The 20,526-nt window shown below is 36.6% G+C and overlaps 4 protein-coding genes across 4 annotated transcripts in view; 2 read left to right on the top strand and 2 right to left on the bottom strand.

The window, feature by feature from the left end:
* Window positions 1-20,526, bottom strand: part of LOC125075198 (igLON family member 5-like) — an 81,171-nt gene extending 60,645 nt beyond the window's left edge. Inside the window, exon 1 of the mRNA XM_047686839.1 lies at window positions 20,503-20,526. The gene's annotated coding sequence lies outside the window, so the exon portion shown is untranslated. The remainder of the gene's footprint in view (window positions 1-20,502) is intronic.
* LOC125075202 (leucine-rich repeat extensin-like protein 1) lies at window positions 834-6,434 on the top strand. The gene is made up of 3 exons (XM_047686842.1): window positions 834-880; window positions 5,171-5,299; window positions 5,402-6,434. The coding sequence occupies exons 1-3, from the start codon at window positions 850-852 to the stop codon at window positions 5,959-5,961; spliced, it is 720 nt and encodes a 239-aa protein (XP_047542798.1). The 5' UTR covers window positions 834-849; the 3' UTR covers window positions 5,962-6,434.
* Window positions 12,938-17,034, top strand: LOC125075200 (proline-rich protein 4-like). Its single transcript, XM_047686840.1, has 4 exons — window positions 12,938-12,987; window positions 13,718-14,116; window positions 15,339-15,619; window positions 16,699-17,034. The coding sequence occupies exons 1-4, from the start codon at window positions 12,957-12,959 to the stop codon at window positions 16,909-16,911; spliced, it is 924 nt and encodes a 307-aa protein (XP_047542796.1). The 5' UTR covers window positions 12,938-12,956; the 3' UTR covers window positions 16,912-17,034.
* On the bottom strand, window positions 17,821-19,571 carry LOC125075201 (proteoglycan 4-like). Its single transcript, XM_047686841.1, has 2 exons — window positions 19,509-19,571; window positions 17,821-18,653 (listed from the first exon to the last, which is right to left on the bottom strand). Exons 1-2 carry the CDS (start codon window positions 19,537-19,539, stop codon window positions 17,878-17,880), a joined length of 807 nt encoding a protein of 268 aa, XP_047542797.1. The 5' UTR covers window positions 19,540-19,571; the 3' UTR covers window positions 17,821-17,877.

The raw sequence follows: 20,526 nt of genomic DNA, 5'->3' as shown, positions 1-20,526 counted from the left end.
CAGGTGCAAGGGACAGTACCTCTTATTTTTCAAGGTCAGGTCAGTTCATTTTTGAACGTTTTTTTATGACGTTCCCGAATTCGTAAGGGTTAAATTCATATAAAGATAACTCTAGTCTGACACTGACAGAGGAAACGTCAGCGCTAACTAAATGTCAAGTCGATGGGACCTCTAGTTTTAAAGATCTCATGATTTAATACGTGTAATAGTACCCCTTTGGACTATATAACATTTTAGATTAAAGAACAGACATATTTTTGTTTTCTGTCCTTGATTTGTGTTTATAGTTCATCTTGTGCTCGGCGGTGAAGGAAAACATCGTGAGGAAACCTGCATGTGTCTAATTTGAACGAAATTCTGCCACATGTGTATTCCACCAACCAACGTGGTGGACCACGCTGCTCCAATGCGGGTTATATCCTCCAAACCTTCTCCTCAAAGGGAGAGGAGGCCTTAGCCCAGCAGTGGGAAATTTAAAGGCTGCTAATGTTAAAATGTAACGTACTAAAATTTGAATTAAATTGAAACACTTACCAAAGAGTACAAGTCCGTATAACGCCATCTTTATCGAATGCAAAATTTTTCAAATCTACATCGTTTATATACGATTATCAATATGATTATTGATTAACAATAATAGATCTTTTATCTACTACCATAAGGTATATTTTCCGATACCAAAATATATTTTTCCAAAACTTCCAAATGGCGAAGTATATCAAAACAGTGCATATTTGTGTATGAATGCTCAAATTGTTACGTTTTTTAAAACATATTAAGACGTTGAAGCATAAAAGCGTTTGATTTATATAAAATGTTCAGATAGTCTTGATACTTTGACACGCAAGGATGGCGCGATCGGCTGCTTTGGGCATTATCGGTAATTATCTTGAATATTATTATTTCGAAAGTGAGTTTTCAAGTTTACTGATTGGTAGAGCTGTGTGCCCGTCTGGGTTACGTCATATATTCTACTATCAAGCAGTATCTTGTACTGTTGTGTTGCGGTTTGAAGAGTAAGCCAGTGTAACTACAGGGACAAGTCATAATAAGTTTCAAAAGTTGGTGGCGCATTGGTGATGTAAGGAATTATAAAAATTTTTTACAGCGCCAATATCTACAGGCGGTTGTGAATAACAAAAAAAAAAGTTTAATTAATGTTTTATAAAACCGTATACAATAGAAAGAGACAGAGATAAAGGGAAAGGACACATGGAGGCACATAACACTTTTTCCATACGTGACGTTCTCTCGACCGTAAGCTACATAAAATAAATTCATTCCGAAAACTACAGGTTCAAGGGACAGTACCTCTTATTTTTCAAGGTCAGGTTGGCGATGAAGTGATAGTTAGTACTTAATCAGTGGCAACATTTATTTGTAGCCTACCTACAAGTATGTAGCTGTCTAACTTCGTAATGTTATTCTTTGAATTAATTTCGTTCCGCCGTAAAATTTTACCCTCGACGCGCCTAAAGATGAAAAACTTCAAAGAACTTAATCTAAGTAATCCTCAACGTCTGTCCAAAAATATTTTAAAATCAGAATACGTATCTATAGTCGATTCCAACTACAAGTGGACAAAGGATAAACAAAATCCCAAATATCAAACGGACATTAAATTGACGCGATATCATTGGTCGAATAATCTATGATATTCACTATGGATTTGCGAAAATAATGGCGTTTTGAACGTCGACGAAGCTGTTATCGGAACTTGGATATAAGTAAAACAAAAGCTATTAGTAGTGTACAATATATCATCACAAATCTTGCTTAGATTGACGTATTCCATGCAAATTCTTTGGTATTTCTTCATTCCTTCTTCAAAAGTTTACTAACTTCTGCCCGTAACGCTCGAGGAAGGGAATTAAGCAAGTGTTAGGTTACCTTTATGTTGAGTCAGGGTATAAGATATATTTAAAATTTCATACAAGTCTGTTGCATAGTTTGTATCTGAAAGACCCGCTGAGCTTCTTTCGCCGGTTCTTCTCAGGTCAGGGTGTTTCCTTTTCAGAACCGGTGGTAGTGTTTAATTTGACCATCAATAAGTAAGTGTAATACTTCTATATTGAATAAAGGAATTTGAGTTTGAGTTTGAAAGATTAACGAAGATCCATTCAACCAACTTCATAAATAAGTTTATTTTTGTTTTTTTTTTTCGTCCTCATAAACTTTCTCGTGTATAATATTAGTAGTTGGATTCGTAAATGGTACGATGGTAAGTAATCACCGCTGTCCTTAGACATTGGTACTGTAATAAATCAATGATAATATCACCAATGCACCAGCCAAAAAACTAAGCTTTTACGTCCCTTGTGCCTGTAGTTACACTGGTTCCCTCACCCTTCAAACCAAAACAACAATACTAAGCATACTGTTTAGGGGTAGAATATATGATCAGTGGTGCCCTACCTAAGCCCTACCATAAACTAATAAACAAACTATTCGTCTGACTCTTGTAAGCCTTCGTTAAGTTTTGATATAAAAAATAATGGTCGCGTAACAATAATATTGACAGAAGCTAATCCAATTTCCAAGTAAATCCAATCAACGATTCATCCAACTCTAATAAAACGAGAAGGTATCAAATCAATAAGAGAATCTTCAGACATTTATGATATTTTAATCAAGCGTGTAGTAATGTTTATTTTTATCTGTTTAATAATCAGAACTTTTTTTCATTAAGACGGTAAGACGGTTAAGGAAAAAGTCGTAAGGAAAACTAAATTACTCAGAAGAAGCTGAGCGTTCTGTTTAAATCGGCTATGGACTTTTGTCAAGCATTTGAACAATTGCGTATTGTCAATTAGCATTAGCAGCCCGTAAATGTCCCACTGCTGGGATAAAGGCCTCCTCTCCCTTTTTGAGGAGAAGGTTTGGAGCATATTCCACCACGCTGCTCCAATGCGGGTTGGCGGAATACACATGTGGCAGAATTTCGTTGAAATTAGACACATGCAGGTTTCCTCACGATGTTTTCCTTCACCGCCGAGCACGAGATGAATTATAAATTAAGCACATGAAATTTCAGTGGTGCCTGCCTGGGTTTGAACCCGAAATCATCGGTTAAGATGCACGCGTTCTAACCACTGGGCCATCTCGGCTTGTCAATATATTTTCAATTTGCTGTCTCGTTGATTGAGTGGCTAGATCAGGCCGTTGATCCTGAGTCCTAGGTTTAAATCCCAGCGGGTAGTTCGTATACCGAATATAAAACTAATAGCCATCGTTTAATTGTTAAAATTCGTTCTTTTAATTGTGAGAATTTATAAATTTCGGCTAAAGTAATACTAAGTCTTAGTAATTGTAGTGCTGCGTACATGTGTTTCTGGCAGTTGCCTTTAGACGTGTAGTCCGTCTGTTGTTCTAATTTGAGAACCTAAATCCAAACACCTATCAATAAAAATTGCTAGGTGTCTTAGGACACCCAGTTGGAAGTTATTCATTTTAAATGTGTCTTGAACATTGATGTAGCTTATGACTCCATAAGTGTATATTTTTCTAACAACAATAATATACCACAACAAAGTACCTAGTATAATATACACAAAACACGTTTTAAGTTTGAACGGAAGAGAAAATGGGCCACCTGATGGTAAGTGGTCACCACCGCCCATAGACAATCGCGTTGTAAGCAACATTCCTTACATCACCAATGCGCCACAAACCTTGGGAACCAAGATGTTACGTCCCTTGTGCTAGTTACACTGGCTCACTCACCTTTAAAACCGTAATACAACAATACTGAGTAGGTACTGCTGTTATATATATATTCCACCGCCAGAATATCTGATAAGTGGGTGGTACCTTCCCAGACGGGCTTGCACAAAGCCCTACCACCATGTGTTTTCTGATCTGATTTTCTAATTTCTTAACTAAGCAAACGAATTTTGAAGATTGATATAAATAATAAAAAATATCCCGGGGCTCCGTTAAGTAAGAGTTCATCAATGTTCCATTCTTGATCCATTTCTTCTCTTGGTTTTTACAAGAATTTACAAATATCTAAATAGCTGTATCGCATTCAAGTGTTTCTTTTTAATCTGAAGATTAATTGACAGAGAATGATGTTCCAATTTAAGACGTTTTACACTTTGCCGTTTCATAGATTCAAGTCAATTGTAAAAAATACATCGGTAAAGAAGGCATATTATTCGATACGAGAGTATATTGATGATAAAAAAGCGTGGAGTTAACGCTTGTTGACTTCCAGGCAGGAGACATAACATACATATATAATTGTGTTTAACTAACATGACTGTATTTTTAGATGTTGTTCAATTATTTCTTATTATTTGATTATTTTCAAACGCTGTTGATTTATTTTACTGCATCTGTTGTTTAGTTCATAATTTATATCGGAAGCACCTTCGATCCAAATGGGGTCCCAAGATACATATGGTCTTATAATTCAAAAACTGCTTCGTCCAAAATTCTTAAATCAAATCAAAATATACTTTATTCGAGTAAGCTTTTACAAGCACTTTTGAATCGTCATTTAACAAAATATTTAAAGTAGAGCTACCACCGGTTCGAAAAGTAGATTCCACCGAGAAGAACCGGTAAGAAACTCAGTAGCTACTCTTTTCCACCATTTTAATATGAGTATGTCAGTACAGAAAAAATAGCCTAGAAGTCAATAAATACTATGTCCATACTTTTTTATTTTTAATATAATCTTGTATTGTGTAATATGCCTTACTTACAATGTTTTTTGATAAGAGCTTTAAATTATTTAATAGTCTAGTTAAATATATGATTTTTTTTATGGCATTGGATGGCGGACGAGCACATGGACCACCTGATGGTAAGTGGTCACCACCGCCATAGACAAAGGCGCTGTAAGAAATAATAACCATTCCTTACATCACCTATGCGCCACCAACCTTGGGAACTAAGATGTTATGTCCCTTGTGCTTGTGATTACACTGGCTCATTCACCCTTCTAACCGGAACACAACAATACATTGTACTGTTATTTGGCGGTAGAATATCTGATGAGTGGGTGGTACCTACCCAGACGGGCTTGCACAAAGCCCTACCACCAAGTAAATAATAATAATTAATAATAATAATTAATATGATACTATAATACCTGCACGGACAGATAGCGAAGCCAAAGGCGGAGACTAGTAGGTAATAAAACTAATCGCAGGTCTGTTTTCAGGTCTCCTGTCATCTGTGTTGGCTGCACCAGCACCACAAGTATGCTCGATGCTCTCAAGCCTGCAGCCTCCTTCATTGCTACCGAACCCAAATGCCAATTCAAATCTCTACATCCCGATAATTCAGCCCAGTGAGTATTTTTTGTAGCATTTAATATTTTATACAGTTTATTTATTCATGCCGATTTAATATATTTATCTTCAATAATTAACCTGAATCTTGTATTTCCCAGATCCCAACGACGATGGAGCCATCAAAGTTATTATTCAAAAGGATAACGTGCCAGAACGACTGCAAGCTGCTGGTTTCCGAACCTACCCAGTACCAGGCGGAAGTTTTTACATTCGTCCCAACCCTGATATTACCATCCAACCTCGTCCAATTGTAATCAGACCTCCGCATTTGAAACCAATCCAACCATGTCCAGTAGAGGTTCAGCCACCTCCCCTTGCACCAATAACGCCGCCCCCGATAACAATCCGACCACCGCGGTTACGGCCAATAAATGTACCACCAATATGCGTGAGGCCCAAGCCGTTGGCACCAATCACACCGCCGGCTATCATGGTCAAACCGCCTTGTCAACAGCCAATACAACCAGCAGCTATATTGATCCGTCAGCCGGAGTTACCATTGATAACTCCGTCACAAATTGTGGTGAGACCACCATCACCAGCAAATGTTCAACCACCGACGATATGTTTCAAGACATCAGTTTTGAGGAAGGGTAATGACTGTCCATACCCTCAACCCGTATATCCTACGAACAGCTGTTCGTGTTCCAATTCGTGAGTTCAATAAAAAACGAATTACTGCAAAATTATACAATTAATAGGTTTTTTAAAAAATGTTACTTGATTAGTCTAAATCAAATACTGTTTTTCCTAAGCCTATCTTAACCCCTGACTGTTATCAAGATCCAATTTTCTTTATAACAACGATTTTAATGGACCAAATTAGATCTAAGACTTACATGAATTTATCAAAAACTGTTCCAAAAATGTTGGTGTTTTGTTGAATAAGGCTACGTCTGGAATTAAAAGGTTATCTTCTTATAGTTTTTTTTAAATCACTCTGTTATTAAATCTGAGTTATCTATCTTTAAAGTTCATTTTTATTAACATATTGTTGTATATCTTTGCGCTATCTAAATGTTTTTGTCTCCAGATCTCGATAACGCTTATGGACAACGGATTGTGTAGTTTTGTATGAGTTTGTTCGTTTTGTTTTTTGCAAATGTATGTCTTGCGTATAGTATTTATATATTACGAGTACTAAAATTAAATGATTTCATTGAAATATGTTTTTTATTTATGACAGTTTTAAAGAAAACATTGGGTCTTCTATTCCTGCGTCTTTTTTGTTTTTATGCGATGTTACAAGAAGGGATTAAATGATGGTTTCATTAATATTGAGGGTAGGTTGAATTATAGATTCGGTTGGGTTTCCAGGTGGGCTTGTACATAACTTTGCTATCGAGTAATGATTGCGTTACATTACTTAAAACAAATTAAGATTTTAATTTTATACATTATTAATAACCAGAAGCAGATAAAATTAAAAAAAATAATAAACGCGCAACTAATCCCTTATCATTATTCAGAAAAACAATTTAAACGTTAAAACTATTTCTTACACTTCCTAAAACCAACACAACCGTTTAATCAATAAGAATACATACATAACGTTAGCAGCTTGTAAATTTCCCACTGCTGGGCTAAAGCCTCTTTTCCCTTTGAGGAGAAGATTTGGAGCATATTCAACCACGCTGCTCCAATACGGGTTGATGGATACACATGTGGCAGAATTTCGTTGAAATTATTACGAATAACAAAACTGTCATAATTTAAGAAGTGATAACATTAAGTACTGAAATATATACAAATATGAATTAAAAATAGTTACTGTAAAAATCTTGACCGCGTGGAATGGTGGCGAGAATGCTAGCAGCATTTCCCCGTTGAATCGAAATTCCGATCCTCTGGGCTAAAAACGAACCAGCCCTCCTGTCACCAGTGGAGGCAATATCATAATTTAATTATAAAATGAAAAGGATCATGAATACTACAAAAGCAACAGTCTATCGACCACCCTCGCTATGGTCCGCACCAAAGTGAGCCTGAGGATGTCATGATCCCTCTGACATAACCTCTTTCGTCTACCCGACAACAATATAAATCAATTGGGGGGTAGGAAATGCTGGCTATATCTTAATTAGCCAATTCTCTAACAATATATAATTATTTAAATTTCATGTGTATTACAAAAATAATATACGATATAAGTGAAGTATTATAGTACATGCCAAACACACACACAAGGGAGTAGAGAATGGAGGTGGAGAAGGGGCGTGATGGCATAAGATGTTATTGCTTTGATTACCAGCACCTAGTTCTGCTAAGCATCCCGTGACGACCACATCTGGTTTTTTTTAAGTTGTAGTGTTTAATACATTTAAGTTCAAAAATATTCGTAAAAAAATAAGAATTTTTACGTTTGAATCCAAATCGATCTTCTGATTTCGTACCTGAGCAAACGAATTCAGAAGATTCATGTAAATTGTAATAAACCTCCCGGGGCTCCGGTAAGTAATGAGGTTCTACAAGGGTCTATTTTTGATCCATTTCTTTTCCCCATTCTTATAAATGACATAACACTTTGTTTTCAAAATAAAAAAGTCGCCAATCCATATCCTACGATGTCAATAAGTTTAATATACTAACTTACTGGTGATTAATAAAAATACAAAGTGTAACGCTTAGTAATCAAATGTTAAAAATGTGAAAAAATGTCCTACTGAATAGGAAAGCATTATACCTTATTGACACTATAAAATGTCTTGATACTTTAGATGCTCAAATGAATGAAAGCCTTACATTGATGACTTGGAGAGTATACTTAACTTTGTAGCAATGCAGCAAGACAACTAAATCAACATACTATAGATAGACGGAATATATATACAGAATGTGATCGTCATTTATAAAGCTTATTGCTTGTAAAAATTCCTCAATTCGTTCATTGATATTTATTTAAAAATTTAAAATTCATATTGGAAATTTATTTAAATTCAAAAAATTTGAAATTCATTAAATCGTTTCGACGCAAAGCGTTTGCTTAGTTGGCGGAGCAGCCCGCACGGTCTGGAACTACTTGTTCGAGTCCTGGTTGATATTTAAATATCGTTTGCTTAAACGTCAACTGGTATCGTTTAACTAAAGATTGGAGGTTTAAATCCAAGCTCGTCGCCAGTTTTTCCTATATGTATATATCGCCGCGGATATACCAAAGCGTAACACATTAGTTCGTAAGTCTTAATTATCTTATTGTAATATTTTTATCCGAAACTACCCGTTTATTATAATAAGTAAATTTACTGAACCCTATTATTATCAAATAGCAATTAAATGATTTAAAGTTAAATTTTGTTTAGATTTAAATAGTTTTAATTTTTGAACTAACACCAACTACTTACTATTTAGTATTTATGAACTTAAATGGATGGCATTTTGACTAAGGAAGTAGGTAACTGGGTTTGCATTTTATTCAGTATGCTTTCTCAACTGTTTTAGACCTTTGTAAAATCATTTCATATTTTGAAATGATTTATTACATAGTAATTTAAATTATTAAGCTACTTAAAAACATTGTAAAAATAAATGAGTGCAATAACGAATTGACTTTTCCACCTTACAAGCTTCGAGAGTAGGGATGCGTGACACGTGCACTCATTTATTTAAGATCGAACGCCCAACGCTCCGGCACTTTTGCGTTGGGCACTCGAGAGGTAACATCTCCCCTGTTATATTGCGTTCTTGTTTTAATTATTTTAATCAGTTATAGTTTATTGTTAATTGTTAATCGTTAAAGTGTAAAAAGGTTGTTATTTAATAAGTTTTAGATTTTAAGGTTAATAAATTACATCAAATTATAAGTCAATCATTATTTTTGTGATTTCATTTCATTAGTTTTAAGAAATTATTCCTTTCTATTGATTAATTTAAAATGAATGAAAATAGCTTGACCGATGGTTCCCAAGGAGCCAACGGTCATGATATTTTAAAAAATTCTATTCCTAATGAAAATCTGACATATATGTTTTTAGAATTACATTACATGAATTTACGTGACAAGAGTTACTGTCGTACAAAATTGTATAGAACAAATTGATGAGTTCTTTTTTATATTGGTCATATCATAGTCATCAGCGCCTTACATCGTCAATGTTGTAAGGAATGGTTACATTACATTAGCAGCCTGTAAATTTCCCACAGCTGGGCTAAGGCCTCCTCTCCCTATGAGAAGAAGGTTTGGAGCATATTCCACCACGCTGCTCCATGCGGGTTGGTGGAATACAAATGTGGCAGAATTTCATTGAAATTAGGCACGTGCAGGTTTAGTCGCGATGTTTTCCTTCACCGCCGAGCACGAGATGAATTATAAGCACATTTAACCCGAAATCATCGGTTAAGATGCACGCGTTCTAACCACTGGGCCATCTCGGCTCAAGGAATGGTTAATATTTCTTAATACTTTGGCAACTAATATGTTATGTTTCTTGTGCACTGACACATCCTTCAACCCGGTGTTTGGCGAAAGAAAATCTAATCAGTAGGTAATATTAACCCAACAGGCTTGTACAAAGCCCTAACAATTAGAAGTTTAGTTCCTCCCTTTAAGTATCTATATTCAAATAAAAAATGATTAATTAGAAATAGATTTTTAACTATTATTTATTTATTTAATTTGCTATGTTAGTTTAGGTCAATTAGAACCATGGAGTTAAAATTTGGCATGTCGATCGTGAACTAATTCTACACCAAGATTGGCTCAAGATAAATGAATTACTCAACTCATCAACAGCATAGACATTCTGTTTAACAATCCTTATCGAATCGTGAGAGTTTTATTTTATACTAGCTGAACCTGCGGTTTTACTCACGAAAAACTCATAAAAGCACACAAACATCCTTTACCAGGACTCGAACTATTTCAACACAGAATTTTATTTAAATCGATTCATCAGTTTAAGCGTGAAGAGGTGACAGAGTTACTTTCGCATTTATAATATCAGTATAGATTTTCTTAGAAAAGAGTACGCGTGCCTTTGCGATGTAGGCTAAATACTCAAATTTCCACGTTGATATATTTAGACAAAAGAGAAAGAGTGACTTAGGAGCTTGAGAGTTCGATCATCTGCCATCGAAGTCAAAATGGATCAGCAGTAAAAACGAGAGAGTAATTCTTAGCAAACGAATGTCTTATCCTCATCTAGAAAATGCTTTGTCTTAACCTAAATCCTTGAAAACCTTTAAAGGAAACCGTATTAAAATTGATCGCCCCTAAAAAAGACTTTACGACGCCCATAAAAAAAATTTTTAGATAGATTTTTATTACATTTTCAGAGACCTCTTCAATACATTGCATCTTGTATTCCTGTTAAAGTGACATCCTGGAATTACGACTGCAAAGTGCTTTGTCGAAATGGCACATATATTGACTAGCTTCCGACCTAGGGAAACGTGTTAGCCTATGTGTGAACCCACAAGCAGTTACGGATTTAGGGGAGGGAGACTAAAGGTGAGTGTTCAAGCGCCTGACAAAAGCTTCTGGGTTACTCATTCAACTTAACTAGATAGTATTTATCCTGGATCTTCTAATCCATAAGATCTCTGATCGGTTCAATACTTTTTGCGTCAAAAGAGTAACGAGGATCCGCCCAGCATCACAAACTTTCCCCACAGTCTTCTTCTCAAAAACGAAAGGTGGCTTTAGCCCAGCATTGGGATATATAACAGGCTGTCTCTTTTGTACTTTGTTATTATATACAGTCTAACGGAAGAGCCGAGATGTCCCAGTGGTTAGACTAGGCAAGAACCACTGAATTTTCATGTGCTTTATTTGTGTTTATTATTCATCTCGTGCTGGGCGGTGAATGAAAACATCATGAGGAAACCTGCATGTGTCTAATTTCAACGAAATTCTATCACATGTGTACCCAACCCACATTTGAGCAGCGTAGTGGAATATATTCCAAGCCTTCTCCTCAAAGGTAGAGGAGTCCTTAGCCCAGCAGTGGGAAATTTACAGGCTATTAATGATAATGATGATAATTATTATAATTTACGAGATGGAAACTTGGGCAACCATCCTAATGCCTCCACAAGGGCTCCTAAAATAGAGTTTTCGTGGAGTTAAGAGTTTTAATGTAATGTTTAAATACCTGGATATAGTCAAATTACAATAATATTACTTCTTACTTTTTAAATGACACTGATACGAAGTAAATTATGATATTAAATAAATTATTGACAAATTTTACAGATACAAACGAAATTTTTCATATTAATTAAGGGCCCTCCACTCCTTTATTGCCCACGACCCTCCAAATCCGGTCCTGCAGACAAATGTGTATCATCCTCAGACTCGAAGAGGATACAATTTCAAATATCAAATTGGATATGCCGTCTGAGCTTGGACGCTTCGTGGTAAGTGCTCACCACGATCATAGACGTTTGTCCTGTAAGAAATATTTGCGTTTCCATAATTCGCCAATGGGATCTGAGATGTTATGTCTCTTGTGCCTTTAGTTACACTGACCCATTAAACCTTCAAACTGAAACTCAACAATAAGTATGGATGCTGTTTGGTGGTTGAATATTTGACGAGTGGGTGGTACCTACCCAGACCCTACCAGCAAGTAATCAAGGAGTGCGATATTGACAGACTAAAAACATCCAAACAATAACTCCTGATATCTGCCTTCGTGACGCAACGTCAATTTATTCAGCCAACATTAAATTTTAACTATATAATTTTTACTAGCTGTGCCCGCTACTTCGTGCGCTTTTAAATTTTATAAAAACGTTGTTGATCTGTTCACTGATTTTACTATAACTCAAACTTAATTATGTAGGCTAGGTAGGTTAGGCAGCTTTTGTGATATTAAGTCGTTGGTGGGAGGCACCGGACGAGACGGCGGAGTGGTTCAATGTGCGAGGGCTGCTCGCGGATAGTATTTAGACATGCAGCGTGACTTTATTATTATTTTATACATAATCCTAAAATAAAAGCTTAAGTTACTCCTTATTAAATCAGCTATCTGCCAGTGAAACTCCCGTCAAAATCGGTGCAGCCGTTCCCGAGATTAGCCGGAACATACAGAGAGACATACAAAAATTGTAAAAAAAAAAATATTTTGGTATATAAATATACATTTAGTAAAAAGCAGTTTTTTTTTAATATTACAAACAGACACTCCAATTTTATTGTATGTACATAGATTAGAATTTATTTATCTAGTTTTCGTTTGACAAAATTGTATACAGGTGGTAATGAATGGTGGTCTTGATGGAGGTACCATTAAAATTTTAAGAATGCAATTCATTTCGTGAGTTTGACTCATGCGTTTTTGCTCTAATCATTATTAAAGATTAGCGCGACTTAACTTAGGTATTTAAAAATCTTATCTTCACGAGTATTGTAATGATTATTTAAATAATACAATATTTTTTTACGATTGCAAAGAAAAATATTGAAGAAATAAAATAAAACCATTTGTAAATACTAAATTAAGCGTTTTAAAATAAGCCCTTCGAGTGTGACATAACATTTTTTTTTATTATAGAAACAAAATCGAGACTAAATCATTTTGAATTTTATTACGGTATGTCAGAGTTCATTTTCGTGTACAGTTATATTGAAAAAATACGAAAATAAATGCTGTTTTTGTTTTATCGTTCTTTTATATTTAAAGGAATATTCCGACGGTATCGTCAGACGGCAGAATGGCAACGGTGACTGTTGTTTGGTTGACGGGTAATATTTTTTCACAACTTACTATAAAGTATCAATACATATTATAAAACTAAGCCAAACTCACGCCTCTGTGTGTCAGAACGAGATAAACTCAAAAACTACGGAACGGATTTCCATACTCACAAACGTACTTTCACGAGGAAGTTTCAGGTGTTTAATTCGTTTGTTGATTATATTGATAAAGATTACCTCTGCGCAAAGTTGAGGCTTTGTCGTACCCGTCTGGGTAGATCCGACCCACTCATCAGATAATCTATTGCCAAAAAGCAGTAGTCAGTATTGTTGTGTTCTGTTTTGCGAGAAACCAGAGTTAAAAACTGGCAAAAGGGACAAAGTCTTAGTTGTCAAAATTGTGGACGCATTGGCGATGTAAGGAATGGTTAGTAGGTAGGTTATTGGTCAGGTAGGTAGGTAGATGATCACTTAACATCAGGAGATCTAAATTAGCTCGAATATGACCAAAATTATTGAATATGTCAAACAATCGTGCTGACTGAATTTACCTGGCGTGCACCACGGAAATATTTGTTACGATTTTAACTTATTGTGTTGACTGTTTTATTTTATCCGATGCGAAGTGTAAAGAAATTCAGTTGAAACGAGAATTCCCTGAACTCTTTTGATTCTCATCTCGTAGAATTCATATTGCTTCTGCTTCTAAAATTAACATTTAAAAATCTATTTTAAAATGTATCCAACCAGTTTCTGATTAACTTAATTTATTTTTCAGGTCTTCTCCTGGGTTCAGTTTTCAGTCAACCGCTTCCAAACCCCCAATATATATGCGACTCGTATAATAACCCAGATCCATGTCAAATACCAATTCCACCGTGCCCGCCGCCACCATGTCCACCACCTTGTCCTGATCCTTGCCAGAACCCTTGTCCTTGTCCTAATCCTAACCCACCTTGCATCAACGTTCCCCCACCTTGTCCCGAACCTATTCCACCGTGCCCCAACCCAATCCCACCATGCGAAAATCCTGCCCCATACGATGACAATATTCCATGTAATTGTGAATCGGATCCATCGATATCTGGATTAGATCAATTTCAAAATGTGATTCAACTGAGACCCTGTAACCCAAATGAACCAGCTGTGAATTACATCTACGGTCAAGCTCCTCAGGGTAAGATCTTTTTTTAATTAGAATATAGACGACAAATACCTCAACACTCGAACAAGAGAAGATTGTGAGTCAGTATTTGACGACCTCCGTGGTCGAGTGTGTACACCGGTCTTCATAGATACGCCACTCCGAGGTCTCGGACTCGATTCCCGGCCGAGTCGTTGTAGAAAAAGTGAATTAGTTTTCTATGTTGTCTTGGGTCTGGGTGTTTGTGATTTTCCATAACACAAGTGCTTTAGCTACTTACATTGGGATCAGAGTAATGTACGTGATGTTGTCCAAAAAAAAAAGTATCTAAATTCAAACGAGACATATCATGATTTGGTCTTCCCCTCTCCTAACATAAGTGATCAGCCTTAAAGGAGGGGTAAGTAGGAATATTAGTAATTCTTTAATAAATTTGAGGCATTGCTACTATTTTTAATTAGATCTTAATTTTCCTTATAGTGACAATGTATATGGGCGGTGACTTACCATCAGGTGGTATTGACCAGTCTGTTTTTCTCAATTCAAAATGTGTCAAGCTATCTCAAGATACGATATCATAGATCCCACCCAACCAAATGACGTTTTTCTAACCGCAAAGGTCTGAAAATAATTATGGTTTATTTTAAGAGGGATCGTTTTTAGTAAGACTTTAGTTTTCAGTTGCTACACTTTGAATTAAGAGCGTGTATCTGTGCTAACGCGCAAAATGCACTGTTATATCTCCGCAGTACGCTTGTCTATAGTCTACCATAATGTCTGAAATCCATCACTAGCTTATCAATATCTTGAATTATGAAGTTGCTCAACTTTGCTATAGCGTTTCGAGAAACAGCCCACTGCGTCTTGAGTATAAATTTTTTGGAGTTCCGTATCCAAAGTTTAAAACGGGCCATATTACTCCGCTGTCCGTCCGTCCGTCTGTCATACTGTCACCAGCTTGTATCTCATGTACCGTGATAGTAAAACAGTTGAAAATTTCACTATGTATTTCTGTTCTATAACAACAAATACTAAAAAACAGAATAAAATATAATATTTAAGGGGGCTTCCATACAACAGATGTTTTCTGACGTTTTTATAATGGTACGGAACCCACTGTGCGCGAGTAGGTTTTTCATAAAGAATGAAAATATATGACGTTAAAAACCTCAAACGCTAAGTTAATTTAAGCTTGAGTTTCGGTTCTAATATAGTAAAAAATATGACTTATAATGATAACTGATTTGTTTTTCAGGATCGGTTTTAATAAAACCTGGTCTAATTCGTTTCCCACCACCGAAACCTATAATTGTGAAGCCGGGAACCGTCAAGCCACCAACACTGCCCGTTATATGGATCAAGCCAGCTGCGATTCGACCTCCGGCGCTCGCTCCGATACGCGTCCAACCTCCACCGGTTCAACCACCGACTCCTCCATCGATAATGGTCCGGCCACAGCCCGTGTGCCCCCCAAACCCAGAACCAATCATTGTCAGGCCACCCCCTGTAAATCCACCCACAATACCGAGGATTAAGGTAAATTTAATATTTTTGTAACATGGAGCGTGTATTATAAGTCAGTGCCAATAGATGGCGCTATGCTATGATTTGCATTTATTTAATGTTTAGGTATAATAATAAGGTATTTGTGAGTAGCTTAAGTGTCGCCTCTTAGAGACCATTCGCATGACGTCTATCGGACCACGATAAGGGCAAGATGTGGCAAGTAGCTTAATTAACCATCCAACGAAAAGCCCAGCCCCTTTACTAAGCGGCGCTGTTCAACCAGCGGCCTGAATGACAGTCGCCAATTCGTCTTTCGTTCACTTTGGAATTGGCTTGGTATTTAGTCTTCTCGGTCTGACCTCTAAGTCTCTATTCTTTGTGCAAGCCCGTCTGGGTATGTACCACCCACTCATCAGATATTCTATCCCCAAACAACAGTACTCAGTATTGTTGTGTTCCGGTTTGAAGGGTGAGCCAGTGTAATTACAGGCACAAGGGAAATTACATCTTAGTTTCCAAGGTTGGTAGCGCATCGGTGACGTAAGGAATGGTTAATATTACAGTGCCTTTGTCTATGGGAGGTGGTGACCACTTACCATCAGGTGGCCCATATGATCGTCCGCCAACCAATGACATAAAAAAATGAAAAAATGTATCCGCCGGTCTCATTCAGGCCGCTGGCTGTATGGCGTCCTTTAGTAAAGTGTCTAGGCTGTACATTAAAAGGCTTATTTAACAAGCTGCGTGCGACATACATTTTTTTTTACATTAGCAGCCCGTAAATGTCCCACTGCTGGGATAAAGGCCTCCTCTCCCTTTGAGGAGAAGGTTTGGAGCATATTCCACCACGCTGCTCGCATGCGGGTTATTGGAATACACATGGGGCAGAATTTCGTTGAAATTAGACACATGCAGATTTTCCCACGATGTTTTCCTTCACCGCCGAGCACGAGATGAATTTTAAACACAAATTAAGCACATGAAAATTCAGTGGTTCTTGCCTGGGCTTGAACCCGAAATCATCGATTAAGATGCACGCGTTCTAACCACTGGGCCATCTCGACTCCTCTACTCGACTCACCTTTTTTATTATATATTATTTATTCCAGGTAACTCCATCGAGGATCCAGCCTCCACCACCTGATATGCTCATCGTTCAGCCCCAGAAAATAATCGTTACCCAACCCCCAACAATCTGCTTCAAGCCTTCACCCCCTTGCTTTAGAACTTGCGGATGCGCAAGTGTTTCGATATTCAAACCTTATCCTAATCCCCTGCCGCCCTGCCCTCCACCATCCCCTTGTGGGTGTCCTGGCTCTTAAAACGTTTGACCCCCAATGTATTTAGTTTATTCTATTAATATGTAATTGTGTATAGTATTATAATTATTAAGGCGACATTTGCAAATCATTTGAACGAACGAAAAATACAAATCACTGAATGTATTATTTTTTTTTTTTAATACTATCCTTCAAAACTATATATTGTCATCTATCTCGCGAGATTGTAAGCTGCCTAAATACTGTGAACGGCGATTTAATTCAAAATAAAACGTTAAAAATTATATTTCGTTTAGGTTAGGTTAGAGTTTTTATAATTTAACTTTATTTAGCTTCGGTGAATTATCTGCCGAAAAGTAATGCGTTAAATTGTAAGCAGTGTGTTACGGTTGACAATCTCGCGAGATAGATTATAATCTAACGGTATTTACAATTTTACTGTGACATATATAGTAAACCATTTTATCGTAGCTTGCTACAAAGATAATTATCGTTCAGAAAGAAAATCCTGCCAATTTTGATCTGTATCCTTATTTAAGTCATCATTAGGAAAGGTTTTTTTTTTTATACACACAGACTTTAAGAACAACACCAGATGCCATTCAGCCAAAAAAGAAACGAAAAAATTATAATATATAAATATGTTTATTCCAATTAATTATATATGACGATAGAAACTTTTACAAAATAGTTTACAAGATTTTTTTTTTGTATTCTCACGTTCATTAGTTTATTGATATATTTTATTTTAATTTAAATCCAGCATGATTGCCAGAAACGAAAAAAAACCGGCATTTTTCGGACTTCAAACACATCGCACTTAAATTTAGAACAGATGTAACCTCACAGACAAACAAATCGGTTGATATATTTGAATATTTTTTTTTTTTAAATTCCAATTAAAGAACTATGAACGCTTGATTTTTTTTTTAAATTGCTACAATGTTATAATGAAAAAGACACCGAATGATCAAACACAGTGTTAATTATATTGTTTAAATTGTTAGATCACAAGGCGAACGCCATGCCCCCGAGCATTGGTAGTCCTTTCCCAAAGGGCAGTCCTCCTAGCATGCCATACGGGGATCCATAAATATTGGGAGTCGATTCACAGACCGTAGCCATACCGGCTGCTGGCAATGGCAAATTGTAATAGTTGGCGTACGGACTAAATGGCATAGGTAGGCCAATATTTGGAGTGGACTCACACACTGTTGTGCTGCCTGCCATTGTTGGGTATGGGCTATACGGGGCGAGACCGTATGGGAAATTCGGTGCGGTCTCACAGATGGTAGTCGCTCCGCCTGCTATCGGATTAAATGGTGCATAGGGACCGTAGGGAAAGTTTGGGGCAGTCTCACACACAGTTGTTGCTCCACCTGGCATACCATTGAATGGTGCATATGGGTAAGGACCATAGGGGAAATTTGGAGCAGTCTCGCACACAGTCGTGGCCCCGCCTGTGATAGGATTGAAAGGGGCATACGGGCTAAGACCGTACGGAAAGTTCGGTGCAGTCTCACAGACAGTTGTTGCTCCACCTGCCATTGCCGGATATGGGGCATAAGGGGCAATACCATATGGAAAGTTCGGCGTAGATTCGCAAACAGTTGTCGTTCCGCCTGGCATCATGTTCATACCCAAGGGTCCCAAGCCCATGGACCCATATCCGATGAGGTTTGGAGTTGATTCACAGACGGTGGTCGATCCTGGATTGATGACATTTGGTATGTGTTCGCAGATTGTTGGCAATATGGGGTTGCACTGGGCAGCGCAGAATAGAGCTAAAATAAATAAAATTTAATTATTATTGCGTCAATAGCAGTCTAAGTCAATAATAGTCAATAAATCATTCTTGGGGCAAGGTATCCGCTTCTATAATAAAATTCCGCAGACATTTTTTAACTTTGCCGTTTCATAGATTCAAGTCATTTGTAAAAAAATACATCGGTAAAGAAGGCATATTATTCGATAGAAGATTATATCGATGATAAAAAAGCTTGGAGTTAACGCTTGTTGACTTCCATGCAGGAGACATAACATACATATATAATTGTATTTTTAGATGTTGAAAAAGAGTAACTACACTAACTACTGAGTTTCTTGCCGGTTCTTCTCGGTAGAATCTTCATTCCGAACCTGTGGTAGCTGTACTTTAAATAGTTGTAAAAGTGCTTGTAAAAGCCTACTTGAATAAAGTACATTTTGATTTGATTTCATTGTCGTCTTCACTTGTAAAGTTTTGAACATAATTGGAGGGTTTAGCACGTAATTTCTTACACTGGGTCACTGCTTAATACATACAATATCTTTTTGCTTTATTTCTAGTTTCCTTCAGTGTGTTACCCCATTGCGTCACACTTGTGTGATATTAAAAATTATCAGTTAAAGGATTCCTAAGATAATCCTAGAACCTGAATATGAATCAGCGATTGTGGTTTTAGAGTTTTTAATACGAGCTTCCAGGTTTTCTCAGCATGCTTTTTTCACCATTTTTGTGAGTGAGCCAGTGTAGCTACAGGCACAAGATATAACATCTAATGATTAGAATTATTAGTATTTCTAACTGAGCCAATGTCTATGGTCAGTGGTGACCATTTCCCGTGGTGGTAACTGTACCGAATTAAGTAAAAACTCACCAATAAATAAAAGGATCGCTTTAATCACCATTTTTGTGAATCCACCGTACTGTGAAGTTTGGTTTGAAGATCAATCCTTTTATACAAAAAAAAAACTAATTCCGAATGTATACGTTTCATGGTTCACGGCGTTTAAGGTTCGAATTAAAAAAAAAAAGCATTAATTAAAAAACGTTTACAAACTTCGTAATCAACCTAATTTTATTTTAAATACAATAAATCGGATCACTTTTAATATAAAAAAATGTCTTTGATACTAGCTCCTCGTCCCGACTTGACACGGTCACAATAAGGGTTAATATATCTTATTCGGTTCCGGGCAGAGAAGTTGAAATTCTCGACTTTTGAGGAGAAGGTTTGGAGCATATTCCACCACGCTGCTCCAATGCGGGTTGGCGGAATACACATGTGGCAGAATTTCGTTGAAATTAGACACATGCAGGTTTCCTCACGATGTTTTCCTTCACCGCCGAGCACGAGATGAATTATAAACACAAATTAAGCACATGAAAATTCAGTGTTGTTTGCCTGAGTTTGAACCCGAAATCATCGGTTAAGATGCACGCGTTCTAACTATAATGTATTAAATATATATTTATACTATCTAAACCTGCGGCTTTAACCGCCTAAAATTTATAAAGCACAAACATCCAAACCCCGTTTTAACCCTTTTGGTGTGGATTATACAAAATCCGTTCGTTGCGGATGTTTCTGTAAGGGACCTACCTGTCAAATTTCAAGTTTTTATTTCGTAGGTTTGAGATTACGCGATTAACCAGTGAGTTGTATTTCGAGTTTATTTATATAGATATACGTTAAAGGATTACAGAAAGATAACATGAAACAAAAGAATTAACACACACATATATTTGTGTGTTTTAAATTAAGATTTCGCTTCGATCTACAAGGACGCACATGTATCGGGACAACTACCTACTACCCCATGGCGACAACTAACCAAACAATAATAAAAACGATACATAGAAATACTTACTGATGTATTTAAGTTGAAGTATGA

This window comes from Vanessa atalanta, chromosome 30 (assembly GCF_905147765.1).
Source record: "Vanessa atalanta chromosome 30, ilVanAtal1.2, whole genome shotgun sequence".
Classification (NCBI taxonomy): domain Eukaryota; kingdom Metazoa; phylum Arthropoda; class Insecta; order Lepidoptera; family Nymphalidae; genus Vanessa; species Vanessa atalanta.
This window is presented reverse-complemented; position numbering and strand designations above follow the sequence as displayed.